The sequence below is a fragment of the Salvelinus fontinalis genome, chromosome 15 (assembly GCF_029448725.1).
Source record: "Salvelinus fontinalis isolate EN_2023a chromosome 15, ASM2944872v1, whole genome shotgun sequence".
Lineage (NCBI taxonomy): Eukaryota > Metazoa > Chordata > Actinopteri > Salmoniformes > Salmonidae > Salvelinus > Salvelinus fontinalis.
Window position 1 is genome coordinate 27,508,351 of NC_074679.1, and position 26,813 is coordinate 27,535,163.

Genomic DNA, 26,813 nt, shown 5'->3' on the forward strand with positions numbered 1-26,813 from the left:
CCCTAGCCCCCGGCACATAAACTAATGCAGCATAGATACTGGAGACTGAGACAGGGGTGGGTCGGGGGACACTGTGGCCCTGTCCGACAATACCCCTAGACAGGGCTAACCAGGCAGGATATAACCCCATCCACTTTGCCAAATCCAGCCCCCACACCACTAGAGGGATATCAACAGACCACCAACGTACTACCCTGACACAAGGCTGAGTATAGCCCACGAAGATCTCCTCCACCGCACGAGCCCGAGTGGGCGCAAAACCAGAGCTGGTTCTACTCTTTCTGGACATTTTTCTGGTGTTTTGTGGTGGAAAACAGAGCAGGTCGGGCATAACACATCAACCCTGTTGCCCATAGATAGACAGGCTAGAAATGTTTGAACAATTACTTGTCTTGTGAAGCTTGCATTCAAATGTATCAAATCAAATTGTATTACATGTGCCAATATAACAGGTGTAGTAGACCTTAATGTGAAATGCTTACTTTACGGGCACTTAACCAACAATGCAGAGTAAAAAAATTCAATTTTTTTTAAAAATGTTGCTAAATAACTAAAGATAGTAACACAATAAGATCAAAATAACAAAGCTATACACAAGGGGTACTGCTACCGACTCAATGTGCTGGGGTACGGGTTAGTCGAGTTAATGTGTACATGTAGGTAGGGGTAAATTGACTATGCATATATAATAAACAGAGAGTAGCAGCAGCATATGTGAAGGAATGTGAATGTATGTGTGTGTGTGTTGTTGGAGTGTCAGTGTGTGAGTATGTGGTTAGAGTCCAGTGGAGCTTGTGCAAGAGAGTCAGTGCAAAAAATAAGAATAGATTAGAATAAGATAAGGGGGTCAATGTAAATAGTCTGGGTAGCCATTTGATGAACTGATCAGAGCAGTCTTATGGCTTGGGGGTAGAAGCTGTTAAGGAGCTCTTCAGTCTTTGGCACTCCGATACAGCTTACCGTGCAGTAGCAGAGAGAACAATCTATGACTTTGGTGGCTGGAGTCTTTGACAATTTCCTCCCTGTTGCACACAACAGGCTTCCATTCCCCGTTACAACCGGATTTATGGCTGATTTAAGATGAAATCGTCAACCCTGTTACTTTATTTGACACTTAATAGGCACTTACTATAGTCATATACTTTATTTAACCTTTTGAGATGGGGAAAAACTTGATTTATTAAGTTGAACATGTGCTCTTCATGACAGACTGTTAAAATTAGGTGAAATAAAATAAAAATATTGACAAAGTTACGCTACCCAAAAGGTACTGATTTGATGGAATGACCCAAGTATTGCTAAATTCTACTCAGTCATCTGCCAAATAGTGTCAATGGTTGATCAGAATGAGTCTGTTAATGTTTCTGTGAACAATCAATTCCTAGACTTTATTTACATTGCAGTGCGGTGCAACTTTCTAGATATTTGCTTATTTTTTACTGGCTGCTGTGTGGTCTGCTATTTGGCATGTACTGTATTTCCTTTTGACTGCTAAATATGTTGTAACTCAGTACTTTGGGAGGGGATTCTTTCTTCTTCTGTACTGTCAAACAGCAATGGCTAGATATTAAAATCAAGATGTCTAAATAGTTCCATCTAATAGTCTTTATTTAATCTTACATTTTGTATTATTATAGTATTACCTTTTTTGGTAATTTGCCTTCACATCTGATTAACATTAAGGACAAGCAAATGTCTCAAAATAAAATGCTGTTGTGTGCTGTTGAACTATCAAAGCTCATAACCAAATAAAAGAACATAACACATACCTCAGCATTTTCAAGATCCTAAGAATTTATTACATGGGATAACTGGGTTTACTCATTCACCTTGGTAAAACCGATGTACACACATCACTCATTGCAAAAGCAATAAGGGCAACAAAATTGCAGATTACAAGGAAATGAAACGTATTTAATTAACTTTTGTTGGTCTACAATAATGTCAGCATCAAACAATGAGTAAAAATTCTAATGACATTCACAGGGTAAACTGATTTGATACTAAGTAAATTTAAATTACACTACAATGGACGATCATTTATTTCACACACAACTAAATTCTCAACACAAATTACGGTAACTGTGGAAAATTACCAGAACTGTAAAACTGATAGGACTTGGAGCCAACATCCTGAAGCATCTTCCCAAAATCTGAATTAAAATACTGTTGACTCTCAGTTGTGGAATCAGTAGTAAACGCTCATATCTTCTGTGCTTTTTACTGAGGAACTAAAAGCAGCTTGTTAATCAATGATACATCCTTTTCAACTCATCTTCAGGTGCTTTAATTGTTTGCCTAAAGAGTATGATAGCTTGGGGTACTTAACAGAGAAACATAAATGAAAATATACTATAATATGACAGACACCAGGAAGTCCTTAATTCAACCACACAAAACTGTAGCTCACATATTTTTCATAAAATGTCTCCCTCATCTGACCTCTTCTCAAACTATCAGGTCAATACCAACATCTGTATTTAGTATTCATAACAGTAATGTGAATAGTAAATGAAAATGCATTTCCTTGTTTGAAATGCATAAATTATATTTGCCCAAATAACAAAAGCAGACGTTGAAACCCTTCTAATAATGGCCACTTGACTGTTTTGAATAATATTTGACCCTTCTCAATGTTATTCAAAACTCAGGAGTGTTAAATGAAAAGTGACAAACAATACATGTTTAACTACCATGACAACAATGAACACTTCAGTAACTAAGACATGGGTTATGTAAATGATTTGTACATTATTTTGCCAAAGAGCATACCATGGGTCAATCGTTAAGGCAGTTTATGAGTCATAACATCAGAGGGGGTGGTTGATGGATTTTGAAAACAATCCCCACATCTCTCTCTTTGGCTGTTTCAATGAGACATGCACTCGCTGATGTACATAGAAGGCCAAATACACTTATTTCAGTGGACGGCAGAGAACAACTTTATTAAGTAACATATATTTTGAATTTGTATATATTTTATATATTTTTAGTACTTTTTCTCCCCAATTAGTAGTTACAGTCTTGTCCCATCGCTGCAACTCCCGTAAGGACTCAGGAGAGGCGAAAGGTCGAGAGCCATGCATCCTCCGAAACACGACCCTGCCAAGCCGGACTGCTCGCTTAACCCGGAAGCCAGCCGCACCGTACAACTGACGATGGAAGTCAGCGTGCATGCGCCTGGCCGGCTGCGACACAGCCTGGTATCGAACCCGGGTCTGTAGTGACGCCTCTAGCACTGAGATGAAGTGCCTTAGACATTTGCGCCACTCGGGAGGCCCTTAAGTAACATACTTAAAGTATAATCTAACTATGTAGAGGTAGAGCAGGGTTAATGAAGTGTGGGAGTTCCGGGGGGATAAACACTGCGAAATATTGTCAAAATTGACAGACAGTTCTTTACAAAAGCCACAAACCTGAATGTGAATGATGACAGAAGATAATCCTGATCACAGACTGACACAGCAGGTCTAAATCATTGTTGTGAATAACATGAACATTAAACCCAATGCGGAGGGCTCCGTATAGCTCCACATTGACATAATTGGTTGACGCTAGGTGGGGGCGGGAGGTCCTGTATATACATAAACTCACTTCCTTCATAACAGCTCTGCTCTACTCCTCTAAGCGCAAAAAGTATAAATGCCCTGACTTCTGCAGTGGCCGTATTGCAATAAATGCAGTATGGCCACTGCAGACGTCGGATTGACCACGCAGATGCTTTTAGTAGTACATTAGTACTGTAGTAGTAGCTAGATGTCTGGTCAATAACCTGATGAGAAAGGTTGCTATGTTTGTATTCGTATAGTACAATTGATGTCCCTACAACCCTTGTTTCACTTCCACATCATTAGCTCCATTTTGTCTTTCATTGTCCATTTTGCTGCAGCCTCTCCAATCGCTGTAGCAGGGCATTCCCAAAGGCTTCTCTGTAGCCTGGGCTGAGGGTATCCAGCAGTGAATAAATAGTCTCAAAGTATTGGGTGCTCAAGCTCTCATCCACCTGGTCAAAGACGTAGCCAACCACCTGTAAGATAAAATAGAGAGTGGTCAATCATATACCAGTAGGCCTACACAGAATAACAGCTGAACAGCACAAATGAAATAATGGCACAAATTAAATAGTGTTGATATCCCTCACCCTTAGTCCAGCTTCATTGAGCTCAAGGCAATAGCGATTGCCCTCTCTTGTTTCCACGTTGATGTAGGCCACAGCCAAAGCACTGTCCAAATTTGAGGACACATACATTTCAGCCACAGCGAATAACACATCGTTGACCACTGCCTCTGCTTCCAACCTCATGTCCTTCACATGATCAATACAGTCTTCATCGAATAAGGAGACAGGCGAGTCCTCTGGTTGGTAGTCTATCTCCATCTTCTTCACCAGACACACACAAAAACACCAGACACAACTGTGAGGTTAAAGGTGCAATCAGAAAATGAAGTATAGTAGCTAAATGCTAGCTAAGTACAACTGTTTTAACTACAAGTGTTATCATACAATAATAAATGTGTTTTCGTGGTCATCGGATACATTGTAAACTAAGATGTAAAGCTTCAAACGAACGTTCCTCGCACTATATCCAAGGAGGTAGATGATACAAGCAAGTTCCACCATCATGGAATCCACCTAACGTTAGCTCAAGGGTTTACTTTTTGGTGGGTAGGCCCAGTCTGTGATTTTTAACAAACATTAGTAGGGCTTTAAAGGCTGGTGTGTTGTGATTGTTTTGAATTCATTCATGAATAATGTGAAAACTTTTGTGATGAGTTAGAGTATGACTAGCGCTAGTATCCAATAACATAGTTATTACTGTTTACCACTTATCATTCATTGACAAGACAGTCCACCATCATCACCATGTTAGCTTGCTAGCTAGCTTACGGCCAATAGCAGCCAATATCCGTGGCTATGGGTTCTCTTTGTAGTAGGAATTGTTTTGACAATGACATAAACATAATCATGAATATATGTAAACTTCAACAGTACCAGGAAATATTGTCATTTTTGTCAAATTAGTTTTTCTAGCTGCGTTACTCACCTCCTCCGTGGTTGTTTTTACTGTACTTCCGGGTGATCAACAAAGATTTCTGTCATGAAGATTTCCATTTCTATTGCTTTATCAGCATGACGTAACAATGTAGATATTTCCAAAGCGTACTTTGGAAATTATTCATTAACAATATCAATAACAAAATAATTTAAAATAATAATAATAATCAAGATTGTCACAAACAGGACAATCAGTAACGACAGAGCGTAGCAGAGGTGTAAAGAGGGGTGGGGGCAATGCAAATAGTCTGGGTAGTAACGACTATCAAAATATTCTGATCAATGCCAGTTGTTCTGTTTTAACACCACCGTAGTTAAACATTGTGATAACACCTTCTCTTTCAACATTGCAATTATTCAGAAGTCACGCGAAAAAGTTCAAGTAGAATGGCTCGTGGATGAAAAGGCTTTGCTAGAAGCATATGCGCAGTAAATACTTTTAGTTGATTTACGCAGAAGGGGGGTGGAGTTTGAATGTGTACTTCCGTCTGTCTTTTTACGTACAGCGGAACGTGGAAAGCGTCGACGTTGCGGAGCGTCATGAAATTGTTTGTAAACAATTCATACAGAACAAGAGAAATTAAAGCTATTCTGTGATTAAATTGCTATATAGAACCCATTATATGACATGTAACATACTGCCATACCATGTCAGTTGAGCTATATTCAAGATGTTAAAGAGGTTCATGCTAGCTCGGTGCTAACTAATAAACAATCCCAGACGAGAAACAATCAATCGATGCTGTGGGGATTTCATTTTATAGCCATTGACATACCCCCCAAGCTTGTCGTACTAACTACATCCTTGATATCAAACTGTAAGATTATTTTGGGGCTAGCAGTATTGTCAAACCATTAACAGAAACCTAGATGTCGGATTTTTTCAGTTAGCGGTATGGACAGGATTATCAAGTGAGCAGACACCCGGCGTTAGCAAGCAATGACGTGATGCCAGAGACAGTTTTGGCTAGCTAGCTGATAATGCAACTCATTCGGTTTAGATTTTAGCCCGAATGTTAGAATTAAGGGTGAGGGTGGTGTACCTAACATGCAGCTACTAACAGTAATGCTGTCTACCTCTCCTAGGAGTGACAATAATATTGCTACTATACATGGTAACTTACTGGTACTGAATAACTTGTCATCTAGTGTGGTGATCAAATGTATAGTTGAGAGTTTCAATGTTATGTTCCATCTCATTGGCAGGTACAGCAAACTGAAGTTGAAATTATTGCCACATATCTCCTCCCTGTGTGTAAAGGATGTTTTCCTGTCTTTTGGAAGTCTTCAGAATGACAAGACTGATACTGCCAATGCTAAATTATTTGAAGAGAAATATATAGTTATCCAACATCCTTTTTCTCCATACAACATATTTGTTGAATACTGAATTCAACAGCCATTTGGAAGCCACCACAATTAAATCAGACCAACATGCCTTGGCCATTTTCTGAATCTATAAAGAAGCGGGCATGCAGATACCTTTTGCATCGGTATTTGGGCAATTTCCTACAAGAGAAGCTGAGCTTAGATCAGCTAAGTTTAGACCTCTATCAAGGAACTGGATCACTGGCACAAGTGCCATTGGACAAGTGGGTAAATTCAACCTTTTATGTAGCTAAGCAAATATTAATACCGGTAATGGGATTTGTATTGACATACATACTGACAGTGTACCTTTGCCTGAGAGCTTTTTCTCCCCCCTCAGTCTTTAAATGAGATCCTTGAGTCAGTGGATGCCCCCTTCGAGGTAATAGAGGGCTTCATCCAGACTATCTCTCTGACCGTACCATGGGCGTCCCTGCTGCAGGAGAACTGTGCCCTGGAGGTCAAGGGGTTGGAGATGGTGTTCAGACCCAGACCACGTATGGGTGAGGGGACACCTCAATCACCTCACATTTACATTACATTTAAGTCATTTAGCAGACGCTCTTATCCAGAGCGACTTACAAATTGGTGCATTCACCTTATGACATCCAGTGGAACAGCCACTTTACAACAGTGCATCTAAATCTTTTAAGGGGGGGGGGGGGTCAGAAGGATTACCTCCATCTCTGTTTGTCTCTTCATCATCATCATTGCATTATGGCTGCTACTTGTGCACACACAGCTAACTAGCTAGCGATTCCACATCGACTACAGATAAATAAACCATGTTGACAATGTTGACCCTTGTGTGCCACTAGCCTCAGGTATGGAACCCATGTTCGGTCCAGCTTCATGACATGCAGCTTGCCAAAGAGTGTCTGAGCCAGAGACTAACAGATGACGTGAGGGAGAGCTTCCAGCCATAGGAGGGATTGGAGAAGTTTGCAGAGACCATAGAGATGGGTGTGGTAGATCATTACCATACAACAACACTTGAGTGGGCTTTCTTTCCAAGCATCAGAGGATTGATAACAATGTCTTCTTTGTCATTTCTTTAGTTCTGAGAAGGGTCAAGGTTACTTTTTTGGACACTGTTATCAGAATCGAACATTTTCCAGAAAATCCCAAAACGGGAATCAGTCTTGAGTTGCGCATCAACAAGTAAGTTGAGGTTACAAGTGGGGAACTACTTGCACATTTATCTTGAAGTAGTGCCCAATACCTATAACTTAGGTATTTCTGATTTTATTTAGCATTTTCAATACCTTTACACTACATGAGCTCTTACATCCTTATCTGTGTTGTGTTGTTCAGGATTGTTTACTGTGATGAGACTGGTGAGAGCTTCAGCGTAAATGTGCACCAACTCACCACATTTGCACATAAAAACTTGCAGCTGGAGGGAGTCACCGTCTTCTGGGGCGAGTTCTCAAAGGCGGCCAGAGCCGGCTTCAAGTCCTCACCCACCCCAACAGTGAGAACATTAAAATAATCCTCTGTGTAGTTTGGAAGCATAGAGAACATATACTAACGCACCCCCTTTTTGCACCCCCCCAGGAGACAGAGGCCAAGCTATCCCCCAGCTGGAACACTAGAATCATCTGTGAGACACACCCCCAGTTCACAGAGCCTGTTTCCTCAGCAACACTCTTTAAACCCATGCAGATTGGTCACCTTAGTGGCAGAATTGAACTGTCCCTTGTCCTGAAACAGAACCAAACCATGCCTGGAGCAAAGGTTAGTACAGCATCCTCACATGATTGAAATGGCACAGCAACTGTGAAACTTGGACACACTGAAATGCACAAAATGTCTATTGTCTTGGGTCTTTACAACGGTATTTTTGTTTTTCAGTTGGATGTTGATGGACAGATAAGCAAAATGATTGTGCTGCTATCTCCACGGCAAGTTCACCTACTCTTGGACATGTTTGGAGTTTTTTCAAGCTCAGGTTGGTTTAATTATGGTAATTGAATGATGATATCTTAAAAGGAGCCACGTCAGACGTTGGTGAGTGAAACACTAAAATCGTCTGCTTTTGTGTGAGAAGCTGGGCCGGATTGGGGGAAGGACAAGAGGAACCGTCCCATGCAGCAGGAGGATGAGTATCGGCTCCATATGGAGCTAAATCGCTGGCTGAAGAAGGAGTCCGACCCTGACCTCTTCGTGAGCCAGACCACCAGAACTGTGTCCAGCCAAGGTTCGGATGAACTGTTACCCGCACCTACTATGTTTAATAACCTGGTGATTTGGATTGAGCTTTTTGTTTTTGTAGGCCCATATCTTGATATCATTAACAATTGTTTGATCTAGCTTCTTTGTTGTTGGCACAGAGGATGTCTTCTTCTCCATGACTGACATGGACATGTCTCATAGCCTGTCATCCCTCCCTCCCCTGGGGGAACCTCCCACTGTGGACTTGGACCTGTCACTCAACAGTAACTACTCCCCCTCCCTAGGAGAGTCTACTGGCAATACCACGGTATGCCTCATAACCTAACCTAATGGTATGGGGATTGTAACAGAGGACAAAAGAACAAAGAAATGTACTAAGATCCTCTGGAACGATTACCTGGACGTGCCCAGACAGAAGGAGAAGCAGTCCCAGGAAAGCCCATTCCTGACACGGGACTCACCACTCTAACACAAACTGCTGAGACAGACCTGTAATACTGCATTCACACAGGCAGCCCAATTGTGATGTTTTTTTTCACTAATTGCTGTTCTGACCAATCAGATCAGCTCTGAAAAAGAGCTGATGTGAAAGATCTGATGTGATTGGTCAAAAGAAAAATCGGTGGAAAAAAGATCAGAATTGGGCTGCCTGTGTGAACGCAGCCTAAGAACCAGCATCATGCACTCTCACTCACTACCATTTAGCATAAATTGAGCAGACAAATAAACATTATTTTTTAAAGGAAGAAAGCTGTTTGAGTCAGTATTCCTATTCAGTTCTTAAGACAGTAACTTCTTAATCTAACATTGTTTGACGCCGGAGAAAACAGAAATGTCATGGTAGTGTTTATGTTTACAAGTCATTAATTCACACATTTTGTCCTGTGTGTCAGCCCACCCAACCAAAGCATACAGTGATGAGTCCAGGCCAGAGCTGGTCTTCAGGCTGACACTGGGGAACCTGGCTGTATGTGTTCTCCACATTGACCCCCTGCCGGATGCTGCCCCCAGCCCCCTGTCCCTCATGGCTGCTGACTTCTTTAGAATGGTCTGTTCTCACCAGCTCCCTGCAGACGGATTCATCCAGTTTAGGGCAGCTTTTGATGAAGCCTGCCCCTACGACCACCTCGGGTGATCTTATTGACATTGTCTGTTAATATTTTTGAATCTCCTTTACCTCCTTAGTAACTTGACTGATTCAACCCCATTTTGCATATGTCAAATCAAATTGTATTAGTCACATGCGCCGAATACAACCGGTGTAGACCTTAGTGAAATGCTTACTTACGAGCCCCTAACCAACAATGCAGTTTAAAAAAAAAAAAACATTTAAGAATAAGAGATAAAAGTAACAAGTAATTAAAGAGCAGCAGTGAAATAACAATAGCGAGACTATATACAGGGGGGGGGGGTACCGGTACAGAGACAATGTGCGGGGGCACCGGTTATTTGAGGTAGTGTGTACATGTAGGTAGAGTTATAAAAGTGACTATGCATAGATGACAACAGAGCGTAGCAGTGGTGTAAAGAGGGGGTGGGGGCAATGCAAATAGTCTGGGAAGCCATTTGACTAGATGTTCAGGAGTCTTATGGCTTGGGGGTAGAAGCTGTTTAGAAGCCTCTTGGACCTAGACTTGGCGCTCCGGTACCGCTTGCCGTGCAGTAGCAGAGAGAACAGTCTATGACTAGGGTGGCTGGAGTCGTTGATCATTTTTAGGGCCTTCCCCTGACACCGCCTGGTATAGAGGTCCTGGATGGCAAGAAGCTTGGCCCCAGTGATGTACTGGGCCGTTCGCACTACCCTCTGTAGTGCCTTGCGGTCGGAGGCCGAGCAGTTGCCATACCAGGTGGTGATGCAGCCCGTCAGGATGCTCTCGATGGTGCAGCCGTAAAACCTTCTGAGGATCTGAGGACCCATGCCAAATCTTTTCAGTCTCCTGAGGGGGAATAGATATTTTGTTGTACCCTCTTCACGACTGTCTTGGTGTGCTTGGACCATGTTAGTTTGTTGGTGATGTGGACACCAAGGAACTTCAAGCAATTTTTAGGGCCTTTCTTTTGATTTTCCCATGATGTCAAGCAAAGAGGCACTGAGTTTGAAGGTAGGCCTTGAAATACATCCACAGGTACACCTCTAATTGACTCAAATTATGTCAATTAGCCTATCAGAACCTTCTGAAGCCATGACATCATCTTCTGGAATTTTCCAAGCTGTTTAAAGGCACAGTCAACTTAGTGTATGTAAACTTCTGACACACTGGAATTGTGATACAGTGAAATAATCTGACTGTAAACAATTGTTGGAAAAATGACTTGTGCCATGCACAAAGTAGATGTCCAAACTGACTTGCCAAAACTATAGTTTGTTAACAAGAAAGTTGTGGAGTGGTAGAAAAACGAGTTTTAATGACTCCAACCTAAGTGTATGTAAACTTCCGACTTCAACTGTATTTCCTCACTGTTGGTCTGGGTTTCCTCTGCATGAGTTCCTGATTGCAGTGGGAATGAAAGGGGCCACACTCCAGCACCGAGTGGTTCCCCCCAAACTGGGCTGGTATGACCAGGTAAACTCAACACCTGTTAATCCAAGGTGTTGTTTGTGTACAGATCAACGCCACAACTTATCTTAATCATATCTTAAGCATCCCTTTGAACAGATGAACCATACTCCTGACTGATCAGTGTTTCTTGCTTGTGTGTAACAGATCGTAGACTTCCTGAATGTGTCTGATGAGCCTGTGTTGGGTTACACCCCCCCCTGCCTCAGTCACCACCCTTCATCTCCACCTGTGGAGCTGCTCACTAGATTACATGTGCTGTTGACTGACTACAATGCATTCGGAAAGTATTCAGAACCCTTGACTTTTTCCTAATTTTGTTACGTTACAGCCATATTTTCTTCCTCAATCTACATAGAGTACCCCATAATGACAAAGCGAAAGTAAAAAAAAGTTGTAAATATATTAAAAATAAAAAGCAGAAATACTTTATTTATATAAGTATTCAGACACTTTGCTTTAAGACTCGAAATTGAGCTCAGGTGCATCCTGTTTCCATTTATCATCCTTGAGACGTTTCTACAACTTGATTGGAGTTCACCTGTGGTAAATTCAATTGATTGGACATGGTTTGAGAAGGCACACACCTGTCTATATAAGGTCCCACAGTTGACAGTGCATGTCAGAGCAAAAACCAAGCCACGAGGTTGAAGGAATTGTCCGCAGAGTTCCAATACAGGATTGTGTCGAGGCACAGCTCTGGGGAATGGTACCAAAACATTTCTGAAGCATTGAATGTCCCCAACAACACAGTGGCCTCCGTCATTTTTAAATGTGAGAAGTTTGGAACCACCAAGACTCTTCCAAGAGCTGGCCGCCGGGCCGAACTACGCAATCGGGGGGGAAGGGCCTTGGTCAGGGAAGTGACCAAGAACCCGATGGTCACTCTGACGGAGCTCCAGAGCACAGAGCTTCCTCTGTGGAAATGGTATTACTTTCCAGAAGGACAACCATCTCTGCAGCATTCCACCAATCAGGCCTTTCTCTTCAGTAAAAAGCACATGACAGCCTGCTTGAGTTTGCCAAAAGTCACCTAAAGGACTCTCAGACCATGAGAAACAAGATTCTCTGGTCTGATGAAACCAAGATTAAACCCTTTGGCCTGAATGCTAAGCGTCACGTCTGGAGGAAACCAGGCACCATCCCTACGGTGAAGGATGGTGGTGGCAGCATCATACTGTGGGGATGTTTGTCAGTGTTAGGGACTGGGACACTAGTCAGGATCGAGGGATAGATGAATGGAGCAAAGTACAGACAGATCCTTAATGAAAACCTGCTCCAGAACACCTTCCAACAGGACAACGACCCTACGCACACAGCCAAGACAATGCAGGAGTGGCTTCGGGACAAGTCTCTGAATGTCCTTGAGTGGCCCAGCCAGAGACCAGACTTGAACCTGATCGAACATCTCTGGAGAGACCTGAAAATATTTGTGCAGCAACGCTCCCCATCCGATCTGCAAAGAATGGGAGAGACTGCCCAAATACAGGTGTGCCAAGCTTGTAGTGTCATACCCAAGAAGACGAGGTTATAATCACTGCCAAAGGTGCTTCAACAAAGTACTGAGTAAAGGGTCTGAATCCTTATGTAAATGTCATATTTCAGTTTAATATTTCTAATAAATTTGCTAATATTTAAAACAAACCTGTTTTTGCTTTGTCGCTATGGGGTATTGTGTGTAGATTGAGGGGGGAAACTATTTAATTATTTTTTAGAATAAGGCTGCTATGTAACAAAATGTGGAAGAAGTCAAGGGGTCTGAAATACTTACCGAATGTACTGTATGTCACGTTCATGACTTAATTCATCTGTATTTTCTATGTATTCAGTGTTTGTATTTTAACATGCTATATTCCCTCTGCAGACCCCTGTATCTCCCACTCAGGTCTCTGATGGTAGTGGAGACATTCAGCATCTCCAGTAGTGTCTCCTTAGACCACTCATCCTCCTCTCTCAGGTACTGTTGCAGCACTGGTCATGTCATTGAAATAAAATCAGCAGTGGCGTATCACTGGATGTTTCTGTATTTTGTGTTGTTTCTAGGATCATTTTGGATGAAGCAGCTTTGTTCCTCTCTGACAAGAGCAATGCCGTCTCTGTAAATCTATTGCGAGGTGAGACGATTTCTGTTACATTTTCAATTTGATTGTCAAAGATCCTTTAGACCACATATGTCAGAGTCAAGGCCCGCGGGCCACATCCGGCCCGCGAGAAGGTTTTTTACGGCCCCTGGGATGATCTTGATTTATTATTAGAACCGGCCCGCAGACCGCAGCAAGCCGGCAGCCCGCAGATCTTTTACACGCACCAATACTACATTTCCCACAATGCAACGGTGACGCACCGAGCAGTAGGCTGCTTCATTTCAATATTTATTGGCACAGCAGTCGTCAGCATCACAGTAAAATTAACTTTCAGATACCCATCAAAAATGGCAAAACGGAAGGTGGACACTGAGAACCGGGGGTTTCAAACAAGGTGGGAGTCGGAGTATATGTTCACGGAGGTAGCTGGAAAACCTGTGTGTCTTCTGTGTGGAGAAAGTGTGGCGGTACTGAAAGAGTATAATCTGAGACGACATTATGAAACGAAACACACGGACAAAAACAAGAATATGGACATGGAACAAAGGCTACAAAAGGCAGAGGAATTAAAACGAGGCCTCAAATCTCGACAGGCTCTGTTCAAAAAAGCCAAATCACAAGGCCAGGCTGCTGTCAAGGCCAGTTTTATTTTGGCAGAAGAGATCGCTAAATCAGCCCGGCCATTTACGGAGGGGGATTTCATCAAAAACTGCATGATTAAAGTTTGTGACGAAGTTTGCCCAGAAAAAAGGCAACTCTTTTTAAATGTGAGTCTGAGCAGAAACACCATTGCCGAGAGAGTAGACCAGTTGTCCATCAATCTAAAAGAGCAGCTTGTGAAAAAGGGAAAAGATTTCATTGCATATTCCTTGGCTGTGGATGAGAGCACCGACATTTCTGACATTGCCCAGTTGTCAATTTTCATCCGCGGAGTGGACTCCAGCCTAAGCGTGACAGAGGAGTTTTTGGCTTTACGTCCTATGCATGGCACAACTACGGGGCATGATTTGTATGAAGAGGTGTCAAGATGTGTAAATGAGATGGAGCTGCCTTGGGAAAAACTCGTGGGTTTGACAACCGACGGAGCACCTGCGATGTGTGGACACAGGAGCGGACTGGTGGCGAAGATACGGGAAAAGATGCAAGAGGAAAACGCGACAGGTGAGCTGACAGCTTATCATTGTATCATACACCAGGAAGCGTTGTGCGGTAAAGCCTTGAAAATGGAGCATGTAATGAGCATCATCACGCGCACAGTTAACTTTATCAGAGCCAAAGGTTTGAATCACCGCCAGTTCAAGGCATTTCTGACGGAGTTAGAAACGGAGCATGGTGATTTGCCTTATCACACAGAGGTGCGATGGCTAAGCCAGGGAAAGGTGCTTCAAAGATGTTTCGAGCTTCGTGAGGAGATTTGTCTGTTCTTGGACAGCAAAGGGAAAGACACAACACAACTCCGAGACGAAATGTTTCTGTGTGAAATGGCTTTTCTGTGTGACATTACGAGTCATCTGAATGCAATGAACTTGCAGCTGCAGGGTCGGGATCATGTCATCTCTGATATGTACAGTACAGTGAAGGCATTTAAAACCAAACTGACTCTGTGGGAGACGCAGATGCGGAAAGAAAATTTGAGCCACTTTCCCAGCTGCCAGACCATGAAAGAGAAGCTCTCTACCAGTGCGTTCCCGAGCGCACAGTTGGCTGATAAAATAGGTATGCTTGCCGCTGACTTTCGACGCCGATTTGCTGACTTTGAAGCACAAAAAAGCAGGTTGGAACTGCTCGGTAACCCATTTGCTGTTGACGTGGAAAGCTCACCACCAAACCTCCAAATGGAGTTGATTGACCTCCAATGCAATGATGCACTGAGGGCAAAATATGCGGCAGTGGGTGCTGCGGAGTTCGCCCGTTTCCTCCCCGACACAATGCCCCAGCTGCGCATCCAGGCTGCTCAAACGTTGTCTATGTTTGGCAGCACATACCTGTGTGAACAACTGTTTTCTTTGATGAACCTGAACAAAACATCACACAGAAGTCGACTTACTGCTGAACACCTCCACTCAATTCTGAGGATTTCCTCAGCTCAGAGCCTTACCCCGAACATTGATGAACTTGTGGAAAAGATGGGACACCACCAAGTATCACCCTCAACCTCAAACAAGTGAACATTACTGTGCAATCACATATTTAGAGTTTTTACTCAGTTCAAGTTTAAAAGTTAAAGTTTAATATTTGTTTTCACTGCATGTTACTTCTCCTTAAACAAAGTGCTGTTTTTGATTAATAGATTTTTGCACTTTATTTTATTGTATTTCAATCCAATTATATTTTAAAAATATTTCAGTTGAGTGGATGATAGAAAATTGCTATTATTGTTTTTTTCTTTGAAGTAAATTTAGCCCACTTTTGCTAAAATAGAAAATATAGGCTACTGATGGTGCCTTGAATACTGGTTTCTTTCATTTAATGTTCATGTTATGGGGATTTTTATATAAAGGAAATTTGTCTTTTGTGTCTGTTGAAAATTAAAGATTACTGACAGAGCCATAAGAAAATATTGCTTTATTTATCTGATCATATTGGAATATATTTGTTAGGTTTTCAGTAGGTTCAATTAGGTTCACTAGACTATATGCGTCATTTAAAAAAATTTCAATGAACATTCGAACAGTCCGGCCCTCGGCTTGTAGCTAAATTTTTTATTTGGCCCTCCGTCCATTTGACTTTGACACCCCTGCTTTAGACGCTCTGACCAGTAACCCATGTGCGTTATCTCCCAGACTGTGCAGGTGGTAGACATGGGAACATTAGAGCTGAGGAGCACTGCGGTCAAACCTGGAGTGGACAGAGAATTGGTAAGAGCTGACAAACTCTGTTGATCTATGATAAACCTATTTCCAACAACAAGACGTCACCGTTGAGCCATTCTTCTCACTGTGTCTTTTGACAGACTGAGCCCAGATTTGAGCTGCGCTGTTCCAGTGATGTCATCCACATCAGAACGTGTTCAGACTCCTGTGCTGCTCTGATGAACCTCATCCAGTACGTGGCCAGCTATGGAGACCTACTGCCCCCTCCTGGGCCAGAGGCCAAGCGCACCAGCTCCAAACAGAGCGCAAAGGTCAGCTTTTATACCCGTCAGATACATTTAGGACTCATCATAGCCTTGAGTGATGAGCAGTGAATGGTCAGTGGAGAATTTGTTGTATCTGTATATTGTGAGGCACATTTGACACAACAAAGCCATTACAATTACAGTATATCAAACTCTTTTGAGAGAGTAGAACAGTCTGAACTGTGATTCTAAATACTGTAGTGAGGATATGGACTCTGCTGTCTGCTGAGTTAAAATGTTGTTTATGTCTGGCCAGCCGGAGGCTCCAAGCCGGCCCCCTTCCCAGGCTCCTCTTCTCCCTGAGGCTGAGCAGCAGATGCTGCAGGACCTGATGAGTGAGGCCATGGAGGCAGACAGTCAGCACACCCTGGCGCTGCAGCGCAACGGTGAGACTATATACAACCACAACTATTTAACATTCACTTAATGTATAGAAGTTAATTTGACTAGACTCAACTGGTCCCACTCCCCCCTCAACCGCTACAGGAATACACGAGGAGCAGAATCAGGACCTCGACCCGTCTCGCTCTGACCTCTTCCTTTTCCCGGACAAGAGCGGGAATCTGCCGCAGGAGCCGAGCCCCATGTACCTCACGTCCACTCCCCCCTCATCACCGCTGCCCCTAACCTGGCCACAGAGAACGACGACTTCTTTATTCTAGAGAACCCGGGCTCCAGAACAGACGTAGGAGTACGCATCTTATACAGTTAATTACTCAGCATGTTGGATAACTAGTACATTTAGTCTGTCTATTGCATTGGTGTGAAAGGTGTGTTTATTGCCTCAGGATCGGGACGAGGAGCCAGTGGTGAATAACTTGATCCCAGACTCCATTGAGATCAAAGACAACCACTTTGGCCAGCCCCTGGACAGCAGGGACTCCAGCGGGGGAGCCCTGAGGTTCCCCGTCCCAGAGGTGCGTTACCTCATCAGGGAGATCTCTGTCATCTGGCACCTCTACGGAGGGAAGGACTTTGGGAGCGCCACATTCACCTCCTCTCCTGCTAGAAGTCGGGGGTGAGTGTGTTTGTGCATTGGACTGTTCAACTGTTCTTTATTACAACAACAATACTAGGAGATGTGATTGAACTGAAATTGTGTCAAATGACAAGATGGAAAAAGAAAAAAGGATGTAGAGTAATGGTGAAAAGGTGCAACAGATGATCAAGTGTCCTCTGTTAATGTTTGGGTTATGTTGAAGGTGTACCCCACACAGCTCCCCCTCCCAGACCCCAGTCAGACAGAGCAGGGGTGGAGGACGGGGCAGGAACCTTGACGTCCTGATGGAGATCCAGCTCAGCAAGGTAAGAGGACTTCACAAGCCCTCTCCTGTAACAATACAACATGTAGGCTATGTATGCCAAATGGGATGATAAGTGCTTCCTTTAGTATGAAGCTAGAGTTGAGGACCTCTTGCTCTTTTCCCAGGTGCGGTTCCAGCATGAAGTCTACCCCAAGGCCTCAGTGGCCTCAGCCTAAGTCCCGGCAGGTGTTCATCATCCAGGACCTGGAGATCAGAGACAGACTGGCCCCCTCCCAGATGAACAAGTTCCTGTACCTCTACTCCAGCAAGGAGATGCCCCGCACTGCCCACTATAACATGGTGAGAGACATTATGCATATAGAGAGAATGATTGGCTATGAAAAGACAACTGACATTTACTCCTGAGGTGCTGACCTGTTGCACCCTCGACAACCACTGTGATTATTATTATTTGACCCTGCTGGTCATCTATGAACATTTGAACATCTTGACCATGTTCTGTTATAATCTCCACCCGGCACAGCCAGAAGAGGACCCCTCATAGCCTGGAACCTCTCAAGGTTTCTTCCTAGTTCTGGCCTTTTTCCTAGCCACCGTGCTTCTACACCTGCATTGATTGCTGTTTGGGGTGTTAGGCTGGGTTTCTGTACAGCACTTTGTGACATCAGCTGATGTAAGAAGGGGTTTATAAATAAATTTGATTGATGTAGAGTAATGTCCATGTGATTGTGGTCACATTAAAGACATGATAGTGGTTAATGCATGTATGTTTATGCTGAATGTGTTCTCTGTAGCTCAGTTGGTAGAGCATGGCTACAGCAACGCCAGGATAGTGGGTTTTAATCCCAGAACCACTCATACTTTAAAATGGATGCACACTTGACTGTAAGTCACTTTGGATAAAAACGTTTGCTAAATATTATACACTGCTCAAAAAAAAATAACTTTGTGGCCTGCTGGAGGTCATTTTGCAGGGCTCTGGCAGTGCACCTCCTTGCACAAAGGCGGAGGTAGCAGTCCTGCTGCTGGGTTGTTGCCCTCCTACGGCCTCCTCCACGTCTCCTGATGTACTGACCTGTCTCCTGGTAGCGCCTCCATGCTCTGGACACTACGCTAACAGACACAGCAAACCTTTTTGCCACAGCTCGCATTGATGTGCCATCCTGGATGAACTGCACTACCTGAGCCACTTGTGTGGGTTGTAGACTCCGTCTCATGCTTCCACTAGAGTGAAAGCACCGCCAGCATTCAAAAGTGACCAAAACATCAGCCAGGAAGCATAGGAACTGAGAAGTGGTCTGTGGTCACCACCTGCAGAACCATTCCTTTTTTGGGGGTGTCTTGCTAATTGCCTATAATTTCCACCTTTTGTCTATTCCATTTGCACAACAGCATGTGAAATTGATTGTCAATCAGTGTTGCTTCCTAAGTGGACAGTTTGATTTCACAGAAGTGTGATTGACTTGGAGATACATTGTGTTTAAGTGTTCCCTTTATTTTTTTGAGCAGTGTATATTTTTGTTTGTTTTCTTGCAGCTAACAGTTGGGGCTCTGCATATGTGTCCAGAGACAGGTCAAGCACCCCTGGAATGCTCTCTGCGAGTCTCACTCATGCCCCTTCGTCTCAACATCGACCAGGTGAGCCAGAGATAAACGTGCTGGTTTTATCCAGTTAATCATACCTCTTTCTGAGGTTTCCAAAAGATTTCAAGCCATAGAAATGTAATGCTTTCATATGCTCTCATTTAACACATTTTCAGTTATACTATTGATCCCTTTGAAATTACCCCTGGCTTTTTTATTTTCTTGTAGGATGCATTGTTTTTCTTGAAATACTTCTTTTCCAACCTTGCTGGTGAAGTTGAGATTTTCTCCACCTGATCAAGAAGGTAAAATATCCTTGGCTAGAGGCTTGTACATTATGAACAATGTAGCATATTTAGTAGATTTTTTCATTTAATTTTATCCCCTTTTCTCCCCAATTTTCGTGGTATCCAATCGCTAGTAATTACTATCTTGTCTCATCGCTACAACTCCCGTACGGGCTCGGGAGAGACGAAGGTCGAAAGCCATGCGTCCTCCGAAGCACAACCCAACCAAGCCGCACTGCTTCTTTAACACAGCGCGCCTCCAACCCGGAAGCCAGCCGCACCAATGTGTCGGAGGAAACACCGTGCACATGGCCCCCTTGGTTAGCGCGCACTGCGCCCAGCCCGCCACAGGAGTCGCGATGAGACAAGGATATCCCTACCGGCCAAACCCTCCCTAACCCGGACGACGCTAGCCCAATTGTGCGTCGCCCCACGGACCTCACGGTCGCGGCCGGCTGCGACAGAGCCTGGGCGCGAACCCAGAGACTCTGGTGGCGCAGCTAGCACTGCGATGCAGTGCCCTAGACCACTGCGCCACCCAGGAGGCCTTATTGAGTAGATTTTAATCATAGGTTATTTCATGATTTGTATCCGAGCAAAATGTTGACCCTCAATGATGCATTTGTTGGTCTGCAGCCCTGTGCGTTTCAATGAAGAAGCCATCTGCCCCAGAGGTGTCCTGCAGCTTCACTAAGCATGGAGGTGGGAGCCAGGACTCTGCGCCCATCATCTCTGTGCCTGCCCAGAGCCGCATCAACGGCCTCACCTTATCCAGTAACAGCGACACTGGGGAAGCTGAGGCTGCCACTGCATCATCCTTCACTGACCAGCCCATCTTCTTCAGGTAGGTGTCCCTTACTCTGTAGAGGTGGACAGGCACCTGATGTCATTTGGGTTAAGGCATAACTTATCTTCATCTTACTATATGTGTTCTACACACAAATAATTAAGTGTTTGAGTTTTGCTAGCAAATTATGAAATATTTGTTTGATTTCCCTCAGAGTTTTGGTTTACCTCTGAAGTTCCTATTCGTCTGGATTACCATGGAAAACACGTTTCAATGGAGCAAGTATGTTGTTTTAACAATCTCTAAAAACATACTGTATACAAACATTCAGTTTTGTAATCAGGGATTCCAGTGTTGACAGACTTGACAACTGGTGTTGTGCAGCCAACATACTGTGCAATATTTTGGTTAACAAGCACCGATGATGTACAGTAGCTCCATTTATGAAGAATGTGCATTTCTTACTCTCACAGTAGTACATGCTCATGTTTCTTGCACTGCTCCTCTGTTTCTGGGAACATTTGCTGGGATTGTGATTGGGTTGACACAGTTGAATTGCTCCGAGCTGAAACTAAGGAGATAATACTACAGACAAGGGTAGGTTTAATCAGTACAGTCCCTTCATATTCGTATGATTTGTTATGACAGGACATACCAACACTTAATTGGGTTATTCCTGGTGTTAAATGATGACACACAATCCATTGTCTAGTATAAAGAATACAGTATGCAGAAACCATAAGAACATTCTTGGTTTTCTTCCAGACTGTTGAGAGTGGATAAGCTCTTTTCCTATGCAATAAATGAGTGGCTGAACGACATCAAAAAGAACCAGCTGCCAGGACTGTTGGGTGGCGTGGAACCTATCCACTCGCTGGTACAGTTGGGTAAGTAGGACATGTGTAAGTTGATAAACTGGTGTTGAAGCACTGTAATGTATTTACCTATTAAATCAGACAGTAATTTCAGGAACAGGAAAAATACTAACTGTTTTTTGTAAGAAGATTCTGTCTAAGCCTCTCAGAACCACACAATATATTATGATTAAGGTCATGCTTGTTTTGGCCAATTGGTCCACAATGGAAATGAGTCTAAGCTTTTGGTTCAACCTAAAGACTATTGTTATACATACACTGAGTGTACAAAACATTAGGAACACCTTCCTGATATTGAGTTGCACCCCCTTTTTCCCTCAGAACAGCCTCAATTTGTTGAGGCATGGACTCTACAAGGTGTTGAAAGTGTTCCACAGGGATGCTGGCCCATGTTGACTCCAATGCTTTCCACAGTTGTCAAGTTGGCTGGTAGCTGATCTCCACTCCGACTTGCTTGTTCTGTCTCATCCCACAGCTCAATTGGATTGAGATCTGGTGACTGGGTAGGCCACTGCAGTAAGCTGAATTCACTGTCATGTTCGTGGAACCATTCCTTGACAATCCTAGCATTGTGGCATGGGGCATTATCCTTCTGTAAAAAATATATTCGCAGGTGGATACACTGCTACCATGAAGGGATGCACCTGATTGGCAATGATGTTCAGATATCCTGTGGCATTCAAACATTGCTCCACTTTTATCAAGGGGCCCAATGTGTGCCATGAAAACAAACATCACACATCACACCAGCCTGCAATGTTCATTCTCCATACCCTAGTCCTCCCATTAGTGTGAAACAGCAGGAACCAGGGTTCATCAGACCAGGCAATGTTTTTCCAATTATCCAGTGTCCAGTGTTTTCGTTCCTTAGCCCACTGCAACTACAGTTTCTTGTTTTTTTGCTGAAAGAAGTGAAACTAAGGTCGTCGGCTGCCATACCCCATTCGTGTCAAGGTATGATGAGTTGTGCATTCTTTTATGGGTCTTTGGGCACCAATGTTGTACTGGCCTGTCAGTTGACTAACTGTAGCCCATCAGTTGCTCTGCACAATTCGTGGGAGTCTCCTTTGTCCTCTTTTATCAATGACCCATTTTCGACCACTGGTCGAATGTTTTGTACACTCAGTGTATATCTGAGTGTGTTAATGTGTAGATGTCTTAATAAACCAAAGTCAAATCAGAAATCCTGATCTAATCTGCCTTTTTTGCATTAACCAAATAATAACACACTTTTCCTTTTCCTCCTCGTGTTCAGTCCAGGGATTTAGGGACCTGGTGTGGCTCCCAATAGAGCAGTACCGGAAGGATGGTCGGGTTGTACGGGGATTGCAGCGTGGTACTGCCTCCTTTGGAACCTCCACAGCTATGGCTGCTCTGGAACTTACCAATCGCATGGTGCGGACTATCCAAGTAAAGAAAACTCACCCCAGTCCAGAAATACATGTATAGGTTGTAAATGTCCTGCATCTCTTTTCAACTTCTGTGTTACAAGTTTATCAGGCTCCATGTAATGCAAAACAATTTGTTTGATTTGTGCTCTTCAGGCAGCAGTAGAGACAACCTATGACATGGTATCTCCAGGATCCGATGAGAGGAAGACAAAGAGAATAACACGGTTCTCTCATTAGAGATTGTCTCAGCCAGTTGATCTCCGGGAAGGTGTAGCCAACGCTTACAGTGTTGTAAAAGAGGTAACTTGCATGATGCTAACATTTTGCATCTCATCTGCTTGTAGTGCTGCTTAGTGTTACACACTTCAAGATTGAATACAGGATGAAGTTACCTGTCAGGACTGTAATAAATCATGCTCAATATTCGTGTTCCCCACAGGGAATCACGGACACTGCTCTGACCATCTATGACACGGCCATACGTGAGCACGAGCAGCGTGGGTTGACCGGGGCAGTGGATGGGGTCCTTCGACAGCTCCCCCCCATCTGTGGTCAAGCCTATCGTCATGGCCAACGAGGCCACCTCCAACGTGCTGGGGGGCATGAGGAACCAGATTCACCCAGATGCACGCCAGGAAGAATCCCAGAAATGGCGGCAAGGGGAGGAGTGATGGCCGACGGCTTTCCAATTACTGAACTGATAGTTGTTCAGAATCAGAGGGCCGTGTATTTTCCTTCAAAGAAAGCACTCCCTCAACTTTTTGCAAGGCCAAATGAGTATTACAAGCTGGAAGGATCTGGCTCTGCAGATGTAATTATTTTGAGGTAAAATGGAGTGTCGCTGAAAAGTCAGCGCTGGTGTAAATGAAACACAATTAGACTTGTGGCGGTTAGAGCTAGTGTGAATCAGCTTGTGTTACCTTTTATATCACATTTTCTCTTGCAGTGCCTTCATGGTAATATTATACTGTTGTACTACCATATGTTAGACAGAGGGACTCGTAGGAGCAGCTAGTGTGCAGAGTCAGAGGTCACTGTGCCATACTGTAGATCATAATTGATTACCTTGGCTATTGGATAGGACTGGCTTTTTTTGAATGTTGAGAATCTTTCCATAATGGTAACAGTAGTGCATCATATCCTAACATGGGACAGAGATGAGGAGTGGTGTCAGAAAGAGATGAGTACAGCACGTCTGTAGTTTGTCATATTCAACATTCGCTTATCCTAATTTGTGTCAAATAATACTAATATCTCAACGAGATGCTGTAAGCTATTGAAGTGTATGTCCCCTAACATTTTGTACAGTGTACCATGTATATGTGTGGGCTTCATAACTATTCTATGTAACATTTCTTGCAGACAGAATCCTAAAAGACATTCTCAGTATTGTGTAATGTGTTGTGGTTAAAATATATAGATCTGCATTTTCAGTTACAGTAAAATGGGGGTGTTAGACTTTTTGCTGATTATGGCTGTTTAGTGACTCTGAAATACATTATACGAGCATTGCAGGCTACTGTTCTGTGGCACAATTGTCTATGAAGCAATTTTTTGGGGGTCATGTTTAAATTGACATTTTATAAATATAAAATTGAGAAGCAGTCTGTAATATAGATGGACACATTTCACATAATTGTCACTATACTTTTCCCTAAATCCGCTGGTGCTGTCTGCTACTTAGTCTTAAATATCATGCCCATGTTTGCAATATTGTTTGTAGGCATCAGTGGAGGCAACAAAAAAAAGGACACACCCACAGGTTGGTTACCATAGAAATAGTTGGGAAGCAACAAACCGGACAGAGTTGGTAAGTTTGTTGCACTCCATATCGTTCTGTAAATAATGATACAATATTGTAACATTACACTGTCATGTCATACAATGTGTCGAGTAAACACTGAAACATTGATTTTATCCTCCACTCTGCAGAACTTTTCAGATGATGTTCGACTTCACTGTAAATCTTAACAGCCTTGGCTTCGAGAGTGGATTAAGTGAATATGAAAAAGAATTCATATTCCTTCGTGCACGCGCAACTGGATTGACTGTATGTGGATGTGTACATGCAGCATTCTTATGCAAACTTGCGTATTCATTGAGGTATGCTTGGAAACTCACAACATCCCACACAATACAGTACAACACTCTAGGCCAGTGGTCACCAACCTTGTCTGAGTCAAGATCACCGTCGCAGTCAAAAAGCATGCTGAGCTCTACTGCTCAGGTTTTTTTTTTTTTACATTAACCTCACACAAACAGTTTTGTAATAATGAGGTTTGGGTAGTAGGCCTAATACATTATCACAGCATATTGGCTATATGATTGGCCTGCCAATATTGTTAATCAGACCATATTATATTTCAAAACGGGAGCTTTGATACCAAAATAATTAAGTTTAGCACATTGAGGCACTGTGAAGCGTGAATTAAAATAATTTGCTTTTTTATTTTACTGGACTTATGGTACCTGCATCTGATGGTCAACGACATCAAATCACGACGTCGGTGATCTTCAGGTCGAAAAGTCGGAGCTCTAGAAAGAGCCCGAGTGTCCGACTTGGAATTCCGAGTTGGATGACCGTTCAAAACGATTTTTCCCAACCGCCTCTCACCGTCCCTGGTCTCTCCTTTCCTCCGGTGAGACTGACCAGAGAGAGAGGACACCGTCTTCCACCTGATGGCGAAACTCGAGTCGCACCGCATCTGCCTCATGCACAAATTAATGTTGTTCCTATGACGAGAGAAAGTTAAATATTCCTTAATATTAAAATCGACACGACGAGCTGCTAATAATAATAAAACGCAGGGCTATCGAAACTTAGCTACTCATTCATTCCAGCTGCAAGCCGAGCGGAAGTACGGAGAAGGGCGTTTTGTAACAGTGTTGAATAAAAAAATGATAAAAAAATGAACTCACTCATAAAAACAGCAGCTCTTTGCTGTATTCGTTGACAGTCTCTCTGTGGTCATGGTTTTAAACGTTATTAAATCGTACGTAGGCTAGTAGCCTATTAAACCTCGCTGTGGTCATGGAAGCTCTGTAGCCACGGTGATTTGAGCTATCCGATTGGGCAGAGCATAGATGCACTCAATTTAGTCACAGATTTACCGGTCTGTTTGGTAGGTGGAGTTTGTTTCATGGGAACACTTTTCTACCCGGTGCGCAGGACTTTTGAATCAAGTGCACCTACCACAACAGCGCAACACGATTTTTAAAAAGGAGCGCAAGCCTTTATCGTTCTTTGGCTTTTCTACAGAAATATTTGGTAATTGACTATGAATGCCTTGAAGATCGACCAGTTGGCGACCACTATGTCTAGGCAATCATTTTGTTAGGCCTACTTAAAAAATAATGATATATTATATACACAGTTGAAGTCGGAAGTTTACATACACTTAGGTTGGAGTCATTAAAACTCGTTTTTCAACCACTCTACAGATTTCTTGTTACCAAACTATAGTTTTGGCAAGTCGGTTAGGACATCTACTTTGTGCATGACACAAGTCATTTTTCCAACAATTGTTGACAGACAGATTATTTCGCTTATAATTCACTGTATCACAATTCCAGTGGGTCAGAAGATTACATACACTAAGTTAACTGTGCCTTTAAACAGCTTGGATATTTCCCGAAAATGATGTCATAGCTTTAGAAGCTTCTGATAGACTAATTGACATCATTTGAGTCAAATGGGATGTATTTCAAGGCCTACCTTCAAACTCAGTGCCTCTTTGCTTGACATCATGGGAAAATCAAAAGAAATCAGCCAAGACTGGTTCATCCTTGGGAGCAATTTCCAAATGCCTGAAGGTACCACGCTCATCTGTACAAACAATAGTATGCAAGTATAAACACCATTGAACCACGCAGCCGTCATACCGCTCAGGAAGGAGACGCGTTCTGTCTCCTAGAGATAAACGTACTTTGGTGTGAAAAGTGCAAATCAAAACCAGAACAACAGCAAAGGAACTTGTGAAGATGCTGGAGGAAACAGGCACAAAAATATCTCTATCATCAGTAAAACGAGTCCTGTATCGACATAACCTGAAAGGCCGCACAGCAAGGAAGAAGCCACTGCTCCAAAGCCTTTATAAAAAAAGCCAGACTACGGTTTGCAACTGCACATGGGGACAAAGACCATACTTTTTGGAGAAATATCCTCTGGTCTGATGAAACAAAAATAGAAGTGTTTGGCCATAAAGACCATCATTATGTTTGGAGGAAAAAGGGGGAGGCTTGCAAGCCAAAGAACACCATCCCAA

The 26,813-nt window shown here is 43.1% G+C and overlaps 1 protein-coding gene and 1 pseudogene across 6 annotated transcripts; one reads left to right on the forward strand and one right to left on the reverse strand.

Moving 5' to 3' along the window:
* Positions 1–1,776: 1,776 nt before the first annotated feature.
* Positions 1,777–25,591, reverse strand: LOC129811685 (GSK3-beta interaction protein-like). 6 transcript variants are annotated; one of them, XM_055863191.1, is made up of 3 exons: positions 25,468–25,591; positions 4,142–4,381; positions 1,777–4,027 (listed from the first exon to the last, which is right to left on the reverse strand). In XM_055863191.1, the coding sequence occupies exons 2-3, from the start codon at positions 4,376–4,378 to the stop codon at positions 3,869–3,871; spliced, it is 396 nt and encodes a 131-aa protein (XP_055719166.1). In that variant the 5' UTR covers positions 4,379–4,381; positions 25,468–25,591; the 3' UTR covers positions 1,777–3,868. The 6 variants fall into 6 exon arrangements, with proteins under 6 accessions (XP_055719166.1, XP_055719167.1, XP_055719162.1 ...); XM_055863192.1 differs by having other exon boundaries at positions 4,142–4,378; positions 25,468–25,590; XM_055863187.1 differs by lacking the exon at positions 25,468–25,591 and adding an exon at positions 25,018–25,425 and having other exon boundaries at positions 4,142–4,378.
* LOC129811211 (autophagy-related protein 2 homolog B-like) lies at positions 5,576–24,083 on the forward strand (annotated as a pseudogene).
* Positions 25,592–26,813: the final 1,222 nt, after the last annotated feature.